The 21526-nt window shown below is 32.7% G+C and overlaps 1 protein-coding gene across 1 annotated transcript in view; it reads right to left on the reverse strand.

Annotated features, from left to right (window-relative positions):
- Window positions 1-3519: 3519 nt before the first annotated feature.
- Window positions 3520-21526, reverse strand: part of LOC134721834 (uncharacterized) — a 40149-nt gene continuing 22142 nt past the window's right edge. The window contains exons 21-33 of the mRNA XM_063585084.1: window positions 20540-20773; window positions 19806-20015; window positions 19339-19520; window positions 18762-18963; window positions 16221-16372; window positions 14167-15451; window positions 13577-13845; window positions 12420-12610; window positions 11591-11772; window positions 9766-9909; window positions 8624-8809; window positions 7940-8353; window positions 3520-7089 (exon numbers count right to left, since the gene is read on the reverse strand). Of these exons, the coding sequence (XP_063441154.1) occupies window positions 6593-7089; window positions 7940-8353; window positions 8624-8809; window positions 9766-9909; window positions 11591-11772; window positions 12420-12610; window positions 13577-13845; window positions 14167-15451; window positions 16221-16372; window positions 18762-18963; window positions 19339-19520; window positions 19806-20015; window positions 20540-20773 (4148 nt within the window). The 3' untranslated portion in view covers window positions 3520-6592. The remainder of the gene's footprint in view (window positions 7090-7939; window positions 8354-8623; window positions 8810-9765; window positions 9910-11590; window positions 11773-12419; window positions 12611-13576; window positions 13846-14166; window positions 15452-16220; window positions 16373-18761; window positions 18964-19338; window positions 19521-19805; window positions 20016-20539; window positions 20774-21526) is intronic.

Genomic DNA, 21526 nt, shown 5'->3' on the forward strand with positions numbered 1-21526 from the left:
CAGGCTAATGCCGCTTCAAGGCAGCCCTCGCACTCGCAAAGAGGAAATAAAGAGAATAATATAAGTTGCAAAACTTGTTTCCCAATCCACTTTAAAAAAACATGTTTCAACTAAGACACGAACTAGTTCAGAATGATTATGTTCTTAGTGCTATGCTATAAGAAAGGACATAGCACCATGTTATAACCATGTATCTAGTGATATGCTATAAAAATTGACCTATTTCTTTGCTATATGAATGTACTTAGTGCTATGCTATAAACGTAACTATACATAGTGGAATACTTTAATGATGTACTTAGTGCTATGCTAAAAGAAAGGACATAGCACCATGTTATAATAATGTATCCAGTGATATTCTATAAGAATGGACATAGTTTTATCCTATTATAATGTACCTAGTGCTATGCTATAGGAATGTAATATGTGGAAAACTTTACATGCTAATATACGTCTGATACGTTTAGTATCTCATTTTACATGATTGAGTTACAATACAATTTCTCATATATATAATTGAGGACTGATACATGGTAATCTTTATGTGAAAGGATAAGGGTACATCTTCTCTTTCTGGAAGAGAACCAAAGCTTGTCTCTTTTGCATCTGATTGAGAACCCAAGCTGTCTCATATACATGTGAATGAGTAAGGGTCCAGCTTCGCTAACACAGATGATTTATACAGTCTCTTCTACATCTGATTGAGAAAGGGTAGTGCTTCTTAAACATCTGAATTAGTGCTTAGTGGAATGCTATGCTATAAGAAATGAACCAATTCTGTGCTTTAATGATGTTCGTAGCATAATGCTATCAGAATGCACTTATGGAATGCTATAAATCTGTATTTAATGCTAGTATGCTATAATAGTGGATAAAATTATTGCTATAATAATGTACTTAGTGCTATGCTATAATACCGTACTTAGTGGAATGCTTTACTAATGTGCTTTGTGTTATGCTTTAAAAAGATACCAACTGTATTGCTATAATAATGTGATTAGTGGAATGCTTTATAAATGTACCTAGTGCTTAACTATAAAAATGTCCCTAGTTCTCAGCTATAAGTAGGCTATAGTATATGAATGTACTTAGTGCTATGCTATTAATATGTATTTGGTGGATTTCTATACTGATGTACTTAGTGCTATGGTATAAACATGTACTTGATGGAATTCTATAATGATGTATAAAGTGCTATTTGTTTTTGATGTCCAGCGGCAAGCATGTCAAGAATATCAAGACAAGTGCATGTTAAAATATATTGATGGATATGTTTGATGTTTGTAGCAAGTACTTCAAGCAAATCAAGACAAGTATTTGTTAATGTACGTTGATGGATGTTAAATGTCCAGTGGCAAGCATTTCAAGACAAGTATATACTAATATGTTGATTGTTTTTTTTTATATCCAGTAGCAAGTATTACAAGGTTATCCAGGCAAGTACATATTAATGTGAGTTGATTGATATTTAATGTCCAGTGTCAAGTATTATAAGCATATTAAGACAAGTACATGTTAATGTGTGTTGATGGATGTGTTTGATGTCCACTGGCAAGTATTACAAGCATATCAAGACAAGTACATGTTAAAATGTGTTGATGGAGTTGTTTGATGTCCAGTAGCAAGTATTACAAGGATATCAAGACAAGTACATGTTAATGTGTGTTGATGGATGTGTTTGATGTCCACTGGCAAGTATTACAAGCATATCAAGACAAGAACATGTTAATGTGTGTTGATGGAGTTGTTTGATGTCCAGTAGCAAGTATTACAAGGATATCAAGACAAGTACATGTTAATGTGTGTTGATGGATGTGTTTGATGTCCACTGGCAAGTATTACAAGCATATCAAGACAAGTACATGTTAAAATGTGTGTTGATGGAGTTGTTTGATGTCCAGTAGCAAGTATTACAAGGATATCAAGACAAGTACATGTTAATGTGTGTTGATGGATGTGTTTGATGTCCACTGGCAAGTATTACAAGCATATCAAGACAAGAACATATTAATGTGTGTTGATGGATGTGTTTGATGTCCATTAGCAAGTATTACATGCAAATAAAGACAAGTGCATGTTAATGAGTGTTGATGAATTTATTTTGGAGGGCTAGTGGCAAGCATGTCAAGAGAAGTATATGATAATGTTTGTTGATGGGTGGGTTTAATCTCCAGTAGCAAGTATAACAAGCAAATCAAGGCAAGTACATGTAAATGTGCAATGATAGATTTTCATGTCCAGTGGAAAGTTTTACAAGCATGTCAAGACAACTACATTTTAATATGTGTTGGATAAGTTTGATGTCCAGTGGCAAGTATTACAATCAAATAAAGACAAGTGCATGTTAATGAGTGGTGTTGGATGTGTTTGATGTCAGTAGCAAGTATTACAGACAAACCAAGATAAGTACATGTTAATGTATGTTGATGAATGTGTTTGATGTCCAATGACAAGCATACCAGGACAATAACAGATATATGTAATTGAATATGAATCCTGCTTTGAATGAGGCCAACAGGCTAAATCAGGTTGAAATGCATGGACCTGAAAAGAATATTCCAACTAGATTCTGACCAGTCTTTGCTCTTCCTCTTTAGTCCCACAAGCTTAGTGGAGAAGCAACTAAAACAAATGGCTCTCAAGAGCTTAAATCACTCATCATTAATTTGTTGCTTATATCTTTCATCATTGATTATTTTTGCTTATAATATATATTAATGAGTGGCTTAAAAAATACAATTTAAGTGTTCTTTGAATCCCTCATATTTTCTTCAAAAGCAAAAAAAAATGCATTTTGCCCCCTATGTTCCATTTTAACCTTAGTGGCTATGTTTCTTGACGTACCAGGAAATAAAATACTACATGCTCTGAAACTCATTCAGCCATGGTTTGGCTGAAATTTATTCAGCAGTTTCAAATGAGAAGATTATTTAAAGAAAGTTTTCAGGGCATGTAGACCTGGACTTAATGAAAACTTTAACTTCTTGTCTGATTTCCATTTTACCCCTATGTTCTATGTTAAGCTATGTTGGCCATGTTTTTTGATAAAACAGAAAATTTATTCTAGATACCCTGAGAAGCATTAAGCTTACGTTTGGATGGAATTGCTTCTCTAGTTTAAGAGAAGATGTTTGAAATAGTTTACAGCAGAGGGACAAGGGATGAAGGATGCCAAGTGATGGCAAAAGCTTAACTTTCTTGAAAAACCAAGACTTTAGGAGGTCACCATACAGTCTTCCACTATAGACAAGCTCTAACTGTGCAATGGCAAAAATACAATGAATAACTGACCCTTATGACCATATGACCTACACGCTGAAATCTTGTTATTTTTAGTAATATGATGAACTTTTGACAAATACCACAAGTGTCTGACTGTCACATAAAATATAGTTTAATTCACCTTTTATCTCTAGTGTTGAAATTAGAGATGAGATAAATCAACCAAAATAATAGAAAACATAAAACAGCTCTGCATTATACTGTAATAAACTTGATGCATGGAGTTGCAAGATAAAATAAAGATTGATAAATTTCGTTTATTAAACAAAACAAGTATCCATCAATAAACATTACAGTAATAAACAACAATTCATAATGTCATTACAAAATATATAAAAGGGTTTCACATGACCAAGTGTCTCACCTGCAATTACTTCTATCTGTGTAATGTAATCTGACAGAAAAATGTGGAAAAATACCAAAAAGTTAGCTTTTCTCAAGATGCTATATCTTGATCACAAAGAAGCTTCTGTTCATGCTTAATAAAATACTATGAAGGTTTGGTAACATATGTTAGTTGCATAACACTATTTGCATTTATCATGAAAAAATACTAGAAAAAAATCTTTTCACCTTGATACTTTCTTGATCATTCAGAACCTTCTGTTACATTTTTTGTCCAATTTCATTCAGGTTTCTTAAAGAAAAATCAACTACAACCACAGAATAATCACAAACCACAAAAGGCCAATTAAAAATTAACTGATCCATGTTTTACCTCACCAGCCCTCAAATTGGTCCTGACTCCTGGCCAGATCTTCTTTACTAAATTTTGTTTTCCAAATTTCCTGATTATTTCATTTCAAACAAAAACTTTCTGTTCCATGTTTAAGGTTGGTAAATAACTAGCTATATTGCCAACCATTGAATCCTAAAAGCATCAGCATCTAAAGGTTTTTTCATACCTTTGTCTGCCATTATTCTAGCTCATTGGATATCAATCTGCTACTAAAAATTCACTTGCAGGTCTTATGGTGTTTCTGAATCATGGACACTAGCTCAGAAAGCGAAACAAATTTGAAGCTAGTAGTCCAAAATGGAGAAATGTCACACAGTTTCCCTACTTACTGAAAATTGGTAACAGAGGTTGTCAATCATAAATATTATTTTAGAATTTTAAAATGTTTCAAAAAAATGTAGAATTCTATATATCATGCATATATATTCTTTTAAGCTATGAAGATCTATTTACTGTAAATTCAGAAATTATTGCGATGTTTTTATTTTTGCTCAAATTGTGACAGGGTTATAATCGCAATAATTTAAACTCACATTTTGAACTTTTTTATATAAATTAAACAGGATTTAGTTTTCAATATCACAAAAATTAAAATCGTATTTTAGTGTAAATCATATAGGTTTTCTTTGTCTCATTGCAGGCAAGACAGTGGGCAGAGAATACAAAGTTATTTACAACAAACACTAAATATAAAAGTGTATAGAGTGACATATGCACTTAACAAACTTTAAAAAGATATATAAAAAAAGATGTTTCTAATAAATGATAATGTAACAACATTGATTTTGATGAAAAAAAATCGTATGTTTAGAAAAACTTTATTATTCTATGTAGTGTGACAAATTAGCTGCTTATATTCCTGTATTCTTTTGAATAGTCATAAAAGTCATATCAATCAATATCCATTAATGATAAAATAATAATTAACAAGTGTTGAAGGAAACTAGTTGACTAATGACTAAACCCTCTTGTAAACAACAGCCTGACTGCTTGCTTGTGTAAGTTAAGCTGAAAATGACATTGAAGCTGTCTCAACAAGTTTTTTAAGGAAAAAATATCTAGGATGATCATAAATTATTCAAACTAGAGGCTCTAAAGAGCCTGTGTCGCTCACCTTGGTATATGTGAATATTAAACAAAGGAAGCAGATGAATTCATGACAAAATTGTGTTTTGTTGATGGTGATGTGTTTTTAAATCTTACTTTACTAAACAGTCTTGCTGCTTACAATTATCTCTATCTATAATGAAATTGGCCCAGTAGTATCAGTGGAAATGTTAATTAAAAATTTACAAATTTTATGAAAATTGTTAAAAATTGACTATAAAGGACAATAACTCCTTAGGGGGTCAATTGACCATTTTGGTCATGTTGACTTATTTATAGATCCTACTTTGCTGAACATTATTGCTGTTTACAGTTTATCTTTATCTATAATAATATTCAAGATGATAACCAAAAACAGCAAAATTTCCTTAAAATTACCGATTCACGGGCAGCAACCCAACAACAGGTTGTCAGATTCATCTTCCAATTACAGGGCAGATAGATATTGATCTGATAAACAAATTCACCCCAAGTCAGATTGCTCTAAATGCTTTGGTTTTGAGTTATAAGCCAAAAACTGCATTTTACCCCTATGTTCTATTTTTAGCCTTTGTGGCCATCTTGGTTGGTTGACCTGGTCACGCCACACATTTTTAAAACTAGATACCCCAAAGATGATTGTTGCCAAGTTTGGATTAATTTGGCCCAGTAGTTTCAGAGGAGAAGATTTTTGTAAAGATAACTAAGATTTACGAAAAAATGGTTAAAAATTGACTATAAAGGGCAATAACTCCTAAACGGGTCAACTGACAATTTCGGTCATGTTGACTTATTTGTAGATAATACTTTGTTGAACATTATTGCTGTTTACAGTTTATCTCTATCTATAATAATATTCAAGATAAAAACCAAAAACAGCAAAATTTCCTTAAAATTACCAATTCAGGAGCAGCAACCCAACAACCAATTGACTGATTCATCTGAAAATTTCAGGGCAGATAGATCTTGACCTGATAAACATTTTTATCTCATGTCAAATTTCCTCAAAAGGTTTTGGTTTTTGATTTATAAGCCAAAAACTGCATTTTACCCCTATGTTCTATTTTTAGCCCTGGCGGCCATCTTGGTTGGTTGACCGGGTCACGCCACACATTTTTTGAACTAGATACCCCTATGATGATTGTGGCCAAGTTTGGTTTGATTTGGCCCAGTAGTTTCAGAGGAGAAGATTTTTGTAAAAGTTGACAACGACGCAGGACGCAAAGTGATGGGAAAAGCTCACTTGGCCCTTCGGGCCAGGTGAGCTAATAAAAAAATTAACAGATATATCTTAACAACAATACTATGACCAACAATTACACTCAGTCTACACTATATATGTGCTGAGGATACTTATGAAAATTTCATGCATGTAACTATGTAGAATGATTCATTTATTTTACAAAAAACATGGCATCTTTACACAACAATACTGAACATGTTTGTCAAACAATCGCTGATTTATATCAACAAACACTTGCTAATTTATATCAACAAACATAGCCTGACTTGCTTGGCATTGATTTTCTCTGCTAAGTTCTGTATACGGACCAATCTCACTTTATCAGGATTATCTGCATTGAAGATTCTATATACATGGAATTTGTCTTTGTTCTCTTGGGCAAACTTGATCTGGGGATATGAGATTTCAAAAATTTCCTTTGTACTAGATAGCGTACTTTTAACTTCAATGTAAACAGTAAATTCCTGGTCTTCAGTCACTACGCCTACTTCAAAGTCATATGGTTGACCCAGCTCCTCATCTTCATTGCACCAGTTCACAAATGTTACGGTAGGATTCTGGTCCATTTCATTAAGTAAATACTGATACACTGTAAGTTCTCCTAACCTACCAATCTCTGGCATGTCAGAGGTCTTTTCACTACTGGGCATCAACAAACTAGTTGGCAATTTCAATCCAGTACTAGTCGCTAGTTCTTCTTCTTCATATTCTCCTAGTTCTTGCTCCCATACTGGCATACCTAAAACAAAATGTATTCATTTATTTTACTGATGTTGATATGTAATTTTCTCTTAATTTAATTCATTTTTACCAAAGAATAGGACTTTTATATCATCTTGTCTGTAATGATTATTCCATATTTTTACTAAAGTATAAGCATATTTTGACGCAGCAAATGTAATGTATTAGTAGCTCTATCATACAAATAAAAACAAGAATGTGCCCAAAGTACACAGATGCCCCACTTGCACTATCATTTTCCATGTTCAATGGACCGTGAAATTAGGTAAAAATTCTAATTTCGCAATAAAATTAGAAAGATCATACCATAGGGAACATGTGTACTTAGTTTCAAGTTGATTGGACTTCAGCTTCATCAAAGACTACCTTGACCAAAAACTTTAACCTGAAGCGGGACAGACAGACGGACGAACGAACAGAAGGACGAACGGACGCACAGACCAGAAAACATAATGCCCCTTTACTATCATAGGTGAGGCATAAAAACATAATTTTGTCTTGCTGAAATATCATTTGTTTTACATCTAGTTGCACAGGACATATTTAGAGTAAATAGTGCTATGGTAAGGCATGGCAATAAATTCAGCATATGATATTGTTATTTGTCTGCATAGTTTTTAAAATATAATTAGTGAGCTGTTTTCTAAAAAAAAGTATTCAGCAAATAAAGTTTATTTACAATTTTATTTCTGTAAAATTTAATTTTAGTTAATAAAATTGCAGATTTTTATCGTACATCAATCCTGATATGATATTTTACCAGATTGATAAAAATTTATACAACAAGCTATTTCTATACATATTTAAAACAAGTGAGAAAGAAATATGCTAATAAGCCAAGCAATTACCTAGCCTAAGATCAGGCTTCTTTGCAGATGGTTGGTTCTGGGAGGAATCACTACCTCCAGACTCTGCACGACGCCTCTTTCCTAAAGAACTGCCATCTTGTTCAGGTATTAGAACACTTCCATCTCTTCGAGGGGTGGAGTAATATGCACCCTCTTGATGTTGTTTGTTTTGGTTATCTCCCATGTTTCCATGGCTACCAGCATGTTCACCGAGGGGAACAATGCCTTGATATGAGGTTGAAGGATGTTGACCATCACCCTGTGGATGTATAGTCTGACCACCATCTTGGTCCATGTTTGGTGTAATTTCCTCCAGGAAAGGTATAGGTTGATCTCCATCTTGAAATAGAAATGAGGACCTACCAACGGCTGAAACTGGCATCTGACCTTCATATTCTTGATGCTCACTTTCTCCTGAAAAAAACCCCATTGAGGAATGTCATTCACATAGAGAACTTTACATTAAAATACTGTCTAAGTTTAAAAAAAAATCATATAAATTTCTTAATAAAAATAGCTCAATGTTTTTTTTTTTTTAATACTGTATCTTGTTTTCAAATGATGCAAAATGATTCTTTCCTGGTATTCCAGTACTTAATTGTTGTTATTTAAAGTCATTGAGTGTACAATCTTTTTCAAGATTTATCTTTTTATATGATAAATATGACTAAAAAAGTGTTATACCATATTGTGCTTCACCAGGTCTCCTATAAATCTGAGTACCAAATTCTGATGATGTTTGGTCTCCTTCTGGTACGTCCTCCATTACTCTAACACCAGAGGGTAAGTCTTTCACTGATTTCATATAATCTGGAGCTCGTGGAGGAGGCCATACTTTGGATTCTTTGTTCTCTCTATTCATCATGTTCACTGAATAAACAAACAAGGTTTAATTAATTTACATATATACTGGTACTAAAAATCATATTTATGAATATTTCAGTCTAATTTGTACAAGTTCTTGCATAGAAAACTATATTTAAAACTGTTTTACTTTCTATGTTTTTTGTCTATAGAAACAGTAATCATGTTGTTGTATTGGTAGAATTAATAAACATTCTCACATGATGTCGTCCTACAAACAATTGAGGTCACACCTATGGTAAAATATGAATCTATTGTTTGGGCTGTTCCAATTGTACTGCCACATCATATGCTTTTCTATGAATAAGCTACCCGACATCATAGAACGTAAGCATTTTACGGGAAAATACACCTTTCTGAAACTGAAAATCATCACTTCAATGAAACGTAAACAAACTATGCTAAAGTGTGTTATATAAGCCATTTTTGTATACATATGAAACATTTAATTAAAATTATCATTTAGATTCATCCACACCTATCTAAATATGTTATTTTAAATAGTTTAAGCATGTCACTTATTCAGTTTGCTCCGTTCTTTTACGTAAATTTAATGGTGCGTTTATTCATGGGAACGGCAAATAATGCCTTCACCTAGAGTGCTTCAATCCAAAACAATTGCAGTAATTGTCCTATTAGAATAGAAGTTATCGTGATTTTACCACGGGTTGGCTCTATATGACGGATATATTACCCTGAGCATACCATGGGTTGTCTGTTTATGTTGATATTTTACCCCTCGCTATAGCTCAGGGTAAAATATCTGTCATAAAGGGCCAACCCGTGGTAAAATCACGATATATTAAAGCCCCCCTGAATTATTTCTTAAACAATACTCAAGAATCAGCTATAATAAAGTGTTTTTAAAGATTTTTTTTTATTTTCATGCTTTCACATAAAAGTTCAACCAGCCTACTTTAAATATGTTTTTTTTATTACTGCACACTATACTCAAACCCTACTTTTTGGTCTAGGAGGATGAGTTTTCCCGTCAGACATTGGTGGCCAAGCCCTCATTTGGTTAGGATCTTGTTCCTTCCGCTTGTTTACTTTTTGCTCTCCACATTCTTTATCCTTAATGTCGCCTTCTTCCAGATGTACTTCAGCTGCAATTAATTTAAATGATTAATGTCAACAACAAACTAGAGGCTCTCAAGAGCCTGTGTCGCTCACCTTGGTATATATGTGAATTTAACAAAGGAAGAGACAGTTCATGACAAAATTGTGTTTAGGTGATTGTGATGAGTTTGTACATCTCACTTTACTGAACATTCTTGCTGCTTACAATTATCTCTATCTATAATGAACTAGTCCGAGTAGTTTCAGTGGAAAATGTTAGTAAAAATTTACAAATTTTATGAAAATTGTTAAAAATTGATTGTAAAGGACAATAACTTCTTAGGGGGTCAATTGACCATTTTGGTCATTTTGACTTATTTTTGAGTCTTAAATTGCTGTACATTATTGCTGTTTACAGTTTATCTCTATCTATAATATTCAAGATAATAACCAAAAACAGTAAAATTTCCTTAAAATTACCAATTTAGGGGCAGCAACCCAACAATGGGTTGTCTGATTCATCTGAAAATTTCAGGGCAGATAGATCTTGACCTATTAAACAAATTTACCCCATGACAGATTTGGTCTTAATGCTTTGGTTTCTGAGTTATAAGCCAAAAACTGCATTTTACCCCTATGTTCTATTTTTAGACGTAGCAGCCATCTTGGTTGGTTTGCCTGGTCACAAAACACAAATTTTAAACTAGATAGCCTAATAATGATTCTGGCTATATTTGATAAAATTTGGCCCAGTAGTTTCAGAGAAGAAGATTTTTGTAAAAGTTAACTAAGATTTACGAAAAATGGTTAAAAATTGACCATAAAGGGCAATAACTCCTAAAGGGTTCAACTGACCATTTTGGTCATGTTGACTTATTTGTAAATCGTACTTTGATGAACATTATTGCTGTTTACAGTTTATCTCCATCTATATTAATATACAAGATAATAACCAAAAACAGTAAAATTTCTTTAAAATTACCAATTTAGGGGCAACAACCCAACAATGGGTTGTCTGATTCATCTGAAAATTTCATGGCAGGTAGATCTTGACCTGATAAACGGGTCAAAAAACACAAATTTTAAACTAGATACATCAATGATGATTGTGGCCAAGTTTGGTTTAATTTGGCCAGTAGTTTCAGAGGAGAAGATTTTTGTAAAAGTTAACGCCGGACGACGGACGCCAGACGCCGGATGCCAAGTGATGAGAAAAGCTCACTTGGCCCTTCGGGCTCGGTGAGCTAAAAAGGAAACAAAATTAGAGGCAATATAAGTCAAATTGTTCTAATAGAAAAAGGAAAGATTTTTCTACAGAAGGAGCCGGTTGTTCAGTGGTTGTCATTTCTTGTTGTGGTTCATAAATGTTTCTCTTTTTCCTATTTAGTTTCTCATTTTTTTTTTATAATTCCTGTTAAGTGTTTGAAGTGTTTTACACTATTTATTTTGGTGGACCCTTTATAGCTTGCTGTTTGGTGTGAGCCAAGTCTATGTGTTAAAGGCTATAATTGCTTACAAATTGTGACTTATATTGCGAGTTGTCTCATTAGCCCTTACAAGGTTTCATATGTTTTATTTGTTTATGCTCTAGGTTAATGTATTTTCAGAAAGTTAGCAGCATTATCTTATATTCCTAAACCACTTTTGTACAGCTTTTGAACATGCTCAGCTCTCCCTGAAGTGTCTTGCTATTTTATTTTTTTTGGGGGGGGGAGGGGTGTTACATACCAACATGTTCAGGCTCTGGTTCTGGTTCAGGCTCGGGTTCAGGTTCTGGTAACAATGGAGGAGGAACAGACCAAACAACTTCTCCGTCAGGCATATATCTAGCATTGTACCTATTCAGACATCGGTCTATAGTTTCACGTGTTTGTCCTAATATACAGCTGTGTACATCAGTCAGAAAATTTCTACAAGAAAAATAGGTTTGCTTTTTATTATAAACATATTGGTATATCTTTCAGATCATTTGCAGTAAGGAATAGAAGTTTCTGAAATTAAATACATTTAATAAAATGTGACCAACCTAAGTTAAAGTCACAAGTTTAATATTTTAATTTCTTAATTATCTCCTCTTTATTAGAGGAAAAAAAAATGTGTCAAGTAAGTAACAAAATCTCTCCTTTTTCAATAAATCCAATTGTAATGAGAGAAGAAATGGTCTGTTCTGGAAGATTAATGAATACAAAACCACCCCTGGATATCAAGGCAACTTTTTACTAAAACTGTTGTATCTTGTATCTAATTATTTGTTATATTTTTATACTTCAATGTTGTTTTTTTGACAACTTAAATGGAATTTTGTACTGATGGCATTATAATGTCTTTACCAAATTTACTTACAACTTAACTAGATTTAATATGATGTAGCGATTGGCATATTTTTATATACGTTAATTTTTTAAGACAGTATTTTGAACTGATATGTAATTTTGTTTATATGTATTGTAATTTTCTATCTAAATGACAGATCTCCTTTTATTCATACACAACATTTCAGTTCACTTTTAACACATCTCTAGGTATGTCACATTAAATAACTGATCACTAAAATTACCTTAATTCCCTGAAACATCCACTGTCATTGTTACTGAATACCCTTGCTATGACCTTGTTTATTTCACCATAGGATTCTACAGCATCTTTATGGAATATAAATTCTTCATTTTTCAATGTGCAATTTTCTGGTCTGATGGCATAAATGTCTTGATCATGTTTAAACCAATATTTCACTTCCAGTTTGTTTGTCTGCAATGTAAAAAGTAATGCAAAAGATTCAATAATAGAAAAATCAGAGGTTAACAAATCCTCCACCATACATATAATTCTGGAACAGCCTGAACTTTTAACATGGTACTTTTAATTAAGAATTGAATGCTTCTTTTTGTAAATTTATTGGGTGGTAAAAGTGTTGACCGAAGTACATTTTGTATGAAGCGCGGAAGCGCTTCATTCTAAAAATGTACGCACGGTCAACGCTTTTACAACCCTATAAAGTTTCAAAAAGAAGTATCCAATACTTATAATTACATTTTTTTTAGCTAAAATCATGAAAACACGATTTTTATCCAGTTTTATTTAATTCACCTGTGCACTTTTTTGTGGGACCTCGTGTCATCATGCATGATAAATGTTATTGTCTGATGCAATTGTTTAGGGAATAACATGTTAGCCAATCAGAATAACGTATTATAATGAAACTTACATCTAATGTAATTATTAACTTTTGATAATGTATCAATACTTTTTTTTAACTGATGAATAAGGATATTTTGATGCAATTGCTATGTGATTTTACTGTAAAAAGGTTTATGACTAGAAAATCATAAATAAGTTCTTAGCTGTTTATTTTATTATCATGGATGTCTTCACAGTATTACTTTATTTTTGAACTATTAAACTTGAGGGCTCTGAGTATACCTAACAATGTATAGAAAAGTGTATTATTCGTAGAATAAACTTACATTGTTAATTTCTATTATTTCTGGGGTACAAGTTTTCCTGAAGATTGTGGACATATAGGTGAATTCAAATATTTAATAAAATACAAGTTTTCAGTATGGTTGTATGGTTTTGGGAAAAACCTCTTAACCAAGTATTCACAAAAATAAAATTTTAACTGAATCTACAATTGTTTTTTCCACATAAATAAATGAATCAACCAGATATACAAAACTCTGTCCTTTTTAATATGACAGACTATCACATATGTACCTCAACACATCTAAGCTTGGCCAATGTTTCCACTATACCAGCTGATATTAAATTCTGGTATATACTTCCATAGTTATAGACACTGGCATAATTATTATACAGGAACTTCTGTAACAATGGTACACACTGTACCATGTAAGCCTGTAGCTTTGGACACGGTATATACATGTCAAAAATGATCTGTTCCTCAACAATGGCACTCAGGTCTTCAATCTCACACATTCTGATTACGCTCATCATTGCTTCTTTATTTATCTTGTAAGATCCACCTGAAATTATATAAAAGTTTTTATTCATATCTTTTTAGATCCATCTGAAATTAAAGAAAACTTTTGATTCAGTATATAATAAAAGTATTGGTCATAGGGCTTTTATTCATGCTACAGGTTGTGCAAAATTGTCAGATATTGTATAGATTATGCATGAAAACTCAATTTTGTATGATAAAAAGAAAACAACACCATATTTAAAGATAAAAAACTCTAATTATTCAAAATCAAAGATGTAGGAAGACACCTGAGCCACCATACTTATATTATAAATAAATATATACTTTGACAAACTTATAATGCATGTAATGACACGTTTACCTTCTGTCTGATAGTACTTCTTTCTCTGCTCATATTCCTCCACCAGAACAAAATGAACTTTCTCATGATTCTCAAATATTGTCTCATATTCCTTGCTATCAGCCATCAGAGGCTTATTTTCAAGAGATGTCCATGTTTTTCTTTTGGTTGGTATTATGTTCTGTCCTTTAAAGATATTTAATATTTTCTTCTTTTTACTGTCACAGACAAGTTTCTTCGTGTCCTTCTCAGGATCATTTTCATCAATAAACATAAGTTCTCCAATCATTGACAATATTTTCATCACATCCTGTAATGTCTCAGCCTCCACTCGATTTTGTGCACCGGCGACATGAACCAATAGTTCTGCATATTCTTCAACATCAGGACACATCTGAATTCTTCCAGTTTTGAAAAATTCTTTCAGACCTGATGACACAGAATACTTTGCATAGCTTGAAAGTATCTTCTTGTTGCCAATGTCTGCATGAATTTCTGTCAAAATTTCCTGATATTTCTGGAATAAACCGGTTTTGTCTTCCCACCACACTTCCTGTCGGCAAAGCATCTGACCAGCAACATCCACATCAAATTTTTGTTTGAATAAATCTCCTTTATCATACCCTCTTGTCGTTACTGGAACAAAAACAACTGGTTCCTTGTCTAAAAGGTCTTGAATCTGTTTCTTTGTCAGATTTTCACTTAGATGATTGTAAAATGAGATTATGTGCTGATGTGATGTTGGAAACTTTGCTGGGGTATCACCATCTGACCTTTGACCCCATTTTTTCAAACTGTTTATCAAATCATCTAACGACACCTCAAATTTCAAACCCAGAAATCTGGCAAATGTACTTTTATCAGTGTTGAAATTCACATCGACATATGTCACTGTGTAATACAACAACTTCACAATGTCTGGAAATGGATAATACAATACTGATGGTTTCATCCGACAAATCTCTTCTGTATACTTAATGATATCATTACTGGTAACTTCTGCCTTCACTGCTAGGGCAGGTAACCAGTCACAAGTTTTCAGCCAGATACAGAAGGAGGATTCAACATCCCTCTCTTGTTTGTTGTCCTTTCTGACTAGTTTTGTTTTTGTGTACCTTACAAACTGTGTATCCCAGACCTGATCCAAGTATTCACAAAGGGACTTCATCTGAAGTTCATATTTCTGAGGACACTTGTTAGATTTCAGTAGATCTCTTATTTCGTCACAGCTATAATCTTCTATAACACATCCCTCTGTAAAGTCTTCAGGGTACAACTGTTCTATAGAGGACCAAGCACTTTCTTTCTATAATATAAATTCAATAAAGTAAATTTCAATGTAAGAAAGTTTGCAATTAGTTTTAATGCAAATGAACATCTTCCTCTAAAAACCAGCTTACCTAATTATAATACATAATAGTCAATAATCAGCTGATTGCATTCATAGCTATCGACATCAAAGGACTAATTAATAAAGGTGTTGATTGTATGATATGACAAAATGATATGGTTAAAGGGGCACTAGCTACGAGATATATAAAAAATCTTGAAAAAGATTTTTTTTATTCAATCAATAATGAAAAAGAAATAATAATTCACTTTTGGCCGCCAAAATGGTTCAATTTTGTCAAATTAAGCGAAGAAACATTGATAATGACTCATTCACTTGCAAGTGAATTAGTCGACCTCATTAAATCCGTATTTATGTGAACTTCAATTTAACCCCTAACTAGAGATTGACAACGCATGCATTAGACGTGTACATGTTATTTAAAGAATAGTACATAATAGTACTTTGGAAAAATAGTTAAGTTTCATTTTTGTTCATTTCTAAATATCAAAATTTCAGTACAAAAGTTTACAAATATTAATATATAGCAAATAAGGAATAATAAATCAATTGGAGCTACCAATAGTGTAAATTAATCAAGATTTTTATGTTTTATACTAAATTCAATATTTTAAGAGAACCACAAATATCTATAAGAGTTGTTACTCAATAAATAATTATTTTTCATCAAAATAAACTCCAACCCAAAAGTCCCCTGCTAATAATATAAAGTTTAAAAACATACCACTGATTCAGAATCCAGCTCTACTTGTACAGGTCTAACAGTGATGAAATCAGTGACACCCAGCCTTGAGAAAAACTTGTGCCATTTTTGTTTTTCAACTTGATTGGCCATGTTTTGTATATAAACACTGTCTAACAGGATCCAGTCATATCCTAAAATCATACATAGAATTGTGATAGACTCTAAATATTTAATCAAGTCTAAAATATTTGGTTGCAAAATTGCAATTTATTTTAAGCATGAGTATCACAAATATTTCTTCAAAAATTAGTTAAACTATTTATATATATCTCTTCTCCAATAACAGTAAACAAATGAAATGAGTTAACTATATCATTTAATTACACTGGATACATTTTGTTTTTTTCATTTTCCCCAACTTAATTTTTTTTAACATCTGAAGCAATTTCATTGTCATTTCAAAGTTTTGTGGTCGAAAAACTAGCACTCTGATTTTCTAACTTGAAAATACATGTATTGATAAAGTTGCTTTTACTGCTATTTCTTTTACTATGAATTATTTGATTTTTTTCATTACAAAATAATTCACTGAAAACATTTTGTAATCTTAAACTAGAGGCTCTAAAGAGCCTGTGTCGCTCACCTTGGTATATGTGAACAAAGGAAGCAGACAGTTCATGACAAAATTGTGTTTAGGTGATTGTGATGTGTTTGTACATCTGACTTTACTGAACATTCTTGCTGCTTACAATTATCTTTATCTATAATGAACTTGTCCGTGTAGTTTCAGTGGAAAATTTTAGTAAAAATTTACAAATTTTAGTAAAAATTTACAAATTTTAGTAAAAATGTACAAATTTTAGTAAAAATGTACAAATTTTAGTAAAAATTTACAAATTTTATGAAAATTGTTAAAAATTGATTATCATGATTATAAAGGACAATAACTTCTTAGGGGGTCAATTGATCATTTTGGTCATTTTGACTTCTTTTTTAGTCTTAAATTGCTGTACATTATTGCTGTTTACAGTTTATCTCTATCTATAATAATATTCAAGATAATAACCCAAAACAGCAAAATTTCCTTAAAATTACCAATTTAGGGGCAGCAACCTAACAAAGAGTTGTCCGATTCATCTAAAAATTTCAGGGCAGATAGATCTTGACCTGATAAACAATTTTACCCCATGTCAGATTTGCTCTAAATGCTTTGGTTTTTGAGTTATAAGCCAAAAACTGCATTTTACCCCGATGTTCTATTTTTAGCCGTAGCGGCCATCTTGGTTGGTTTGCCCGGTCACAAAACACAAATTTTAAACTAGATAGGCTTATAATGATTCTGGCTAAATTTGGTAAAATTTGGCCCAGTAGTTTCAGAGGAGAAGATTTTTGTAAAAGTTAACTAAGATTTACGAAAAATGGTTAAAAATTGACTATAAAGGGCAATTACTCCTAAAGGGGTCAACTGACCATTTTGGTCATGTAGACTTATTTGTAAATCTTACTTTGCTAAACATTATTGCTGTTTACAGTTTATCTCCATCTATAATAATATTCAAGATAATAACCAAAAACAGTAAAATTTCCTTAAAATTACCAATTTAGGGGCAGAAACCCAACAATCGGTTGTCTGATTCATCTGGAAATTTCAGGGCAGATAGATCTTGACCTGATAAACAATTTTACCCCATGTCAGATTTGCTCTAAATGCTTTGGTTTTTGAGTTATAAGCCAAAAACTGCATTTTACCCCTATGTTCTATTTTTAGCCATGGCGGCCATCTTGGTTGGTTGGCCGGGTTAAAAAACACAAATTTTAAATTAGATACATCAATGATGATTGTGGCCAAGTTTGGTTTAATTTGGCCCAGTGGTTTCAGAGAAGAAGATTTTTGTAAAAGTTAACGATGGACGACAGACGACGGACGCCAAGTGATGAGAAAAGCTCACTTGGCCCTTTGGGCCCAGTGAGCTAAAAACAGAAAATAATGTGAGCATTTAATTCTTTTATTGCAAATCCTTGTTTTCAGGCAAAAATGAAATATCCTAAAGCAACTGCAAAAATTTTTATAAAGGAATATCACTTCTTAAAGTATTTATGTTAGTTCTTATTATACACCTTATCGCAATTTGACAGACATTACTGAATATCACATAGGTTCCTGTAAATTTTGACGTCATAAAACAAAATATCCGACGCCCCAATGGAAAAGTGATTGTTGTATGCGTCAAAAGTTCAACGGCCTGGTCAGCCAGGATTAGCGATAAGGTGTATTGTAAACCCAATATTGTTGTACTTTGTATTTTCCTCAATAACTAGACATCGAATAATTGGGGTCTCATTGGGGGGTTCTGATACCAGATTCCACTTACTGTTTTGTCGGATTCCTGTATCCTGCTTACATTATGTATGTAAGCAATTCTCATTTTTTGTTATGTCCTGTTTCCCACTAGACTACATTTCCTGTTTTCTTGGCATAAGAACTTGACTTTTTTTTGTCACGCTTACAAAACATCACGCTTATACCCCGATGAGACACACAATAATTTCAGAAATTACAGTATACAAATTAAACAATACCTGGGAATGTCTGTACCAAGTTATATTTGTTTCCATATACGGGCGTGAAATGAACATTATCCTTTTGAGGATTTTTTTCACCCTGATTGGTCATCACTATGGCAACATTAGCTAGCTCATCCATGTTGACCAATGAACTGTTCTTATCTGTCTGGTCTTTGATGTAGACAAGGTAGCTTATCAATGTTTCCCTGCTTTTTGTCTGAAAACAAAATAAAGTTATAAGAGCATTATACACCTTAAAGCTATTTGTTTACCATTACTGGACATCAAAAAGGTTCATGTAAAATTTGACTTCATAATAGAAAATGTCTAAGGCCACAATGGAAAAGTGATTGTTGTATGAAGTCAATAGTTCAAAAAGCTCAGATTATATAACAAATGAGTATACATTTTGGGAAACATGTGTTCCTTCCATGACTTTAGGCAAAATATATCAATCTCAGAATTCCTGCAATAATTAAAAAAATAATCTAAGACAATCTTCTGACAATACAAAACAAACTATAGGGGTGGAAAGTTTCAATATTGATTGACTGATTATTAGTTGCTTTTACAATGTCCAGTGCCAACCTACCTTCCACATATCTGACTTTAAAACAGGAAGTATATGATGGTTGATTACGTCATGTGGTGTTAACTGACAGACATTCAGTTTGGCCAACATTTTCTGAACCTGTGAGTTGACTTCATTGTCGGGTGCTGACAGAAACCATGGATGGATAGTATTCATATCTTCTTGTAGATAAGACAGAGGATCTAAAAAAAAGGTACATGCTGTTATACAGTTTTAATATGAGCTCCTCTTGTTTGTAGGGGTGTAACCTTGAAAATGACAAAGGCATATCAAAATCTCAATCTCAATGAAAAAAGTTAATAGAACCAGAATAGTGTATGGTTTGCATAAATTGCAAACATTAACACTATTTATCCACCAGAGAGCAGAAACTCAGTGCTGTTGTGACCTTGTTTCAATTCAATAAAAGGAGGAAACAAGACAGCATTACACAAACAAAAGATACATGAAACATTATCTGATCATACCTTTGTGTTGCTGGGATCTTTTGATCTCTTCCAGCGATAGAGGAAAGAAGACTGTATTCTCCTCCAAAGATATATAGACTTGTGAAGCCAGAGGTACCATCTTCATCTTCTTTAGCTCACTGTAAATCTCCTGGTTGTCATGGAATTCATCCAAGCTACGATACACACAGGCTAACCATTTGGCTATTAGAAATATCCTGGCATTGGGATCTACAAAGTTGAAATTAAATAACATGATATGAAGGCTAATATTTGTAATCAACTAACTTATATAATACATGTTTTCTAGAACATATGCTGTGGTATATTTTGTAAGAGGTTATTACATCAAGATAATCTATCTTAAAATTAACATTAACCTTTGGATAACTGCTGACTTTGCTCAAGTGAAAAAGTCCTCACAATATATATATATTTCTGACCAGTTTCAGCTCTAGCATCAATAAAATGACATTTATTTTTGTAGTGCCAAAAGCATATACATAGCATTACACTTAATTTCACTTAGAAGTAAATATATTCCCATATAAAGCTGAATTTTCAAGGGCAATCCAGTTTTTTTAAGTATATTAGCCCAAAACCCTCACCAACCATTGACAGATTTTTTGTGTTAAAACTTCTCCTACTAAAAGGCTATCAGAAATCACCAAAAGAGTTGAACTTTACAACAGACCAAACCAAACCAACCTCAACCACCTGAAAAATAGACATACCAACAACAAACATTTTCTTACCTATTTCAGTATTGCCTATGTTTGTTATAGCCTTTCCAATCTGTATCAGGTGATTAGTGGTTAGAGATTCTATCCCTAGACACTGTATCAAGGTTGGGTTCAACATGTCTGTAACTTCTCTATGGAGGTAGAAAAGGTCAAAATGTTTCTGTAAGAACTCAGGTGTGACGACTTCACGGATGAGTGCATCCTTTACTGTGACAACTTGTGTAGGTAACTTCCAAGACACAACACCTGTAACACAATGTGTACTATATCATTATTGTCAAATCTATATATCTAAAAAAAGGATTACTAAGATCAAGCAACCAAATTATGTGAAAAATAAAATGAGGTTTTGACTGACATTCAGTTTAAAATGTACACATTTTATACATTAGCAAACATGAGTGTATGATTTTAATTTTTATGTATGCAAACATATGTACACCTTATCGCTATTCTCAGCTGACCAGAAAATCTGCTTGAACTATTGATGTGATACAAGAATCACCTTTCCATTATGACGTCAAAATTTTAAGGGAACCTGTGTGATGTACAGTTATGGTGGACAAATAGCAATCAGGTGTATTATACACACCAGACTGCTACTTACATCCTAATACACGAGTTATGGTGGTGGAAATTGTTGCTCTGATGATTGTTATCCTTCTTTTTCAAAGATTTTCAGAAACTTGTGTTCTTTATATGTGAAGGCATCAGGCATGCTCGATTTTTTCCATGACGTCACAATAGGAAAATTCAGAGGAAATTGTCACAAAACATTTTGACGTCATGATCAAATTTCGACTCATCATTTACTGAGAACAGATATTTCACTAGTGAGGAGAAATTTTTTACTCACACCGATCAAGACATGTGAAAATTAAAGAACCTTAGAGAGCACGCTTACATACCCCACGTCCCCACATTGCCATTGGAGAAATTAAATAAGTGTAAGAAAGAAAAAAAATGTATAAGAAAAATAAATTATCTGCCAATATGCAC

This window comes from Mytilus trossulus, chromosome 6, assembly GCF_036588685.1.
Source record: "Mytilus trossulus isolate FHL-02 chromosome 6, PNRI_Mtr1.1.1.hap1, whole genome shotgun sequence".
NCBI classification, from domain to species: domain Eukaryota; kingdom Metazoa; phylum Mollusca; class Bivalvia; order Mytilida; family Mytilidae; genus Mytilus; species Mytilus trossulus.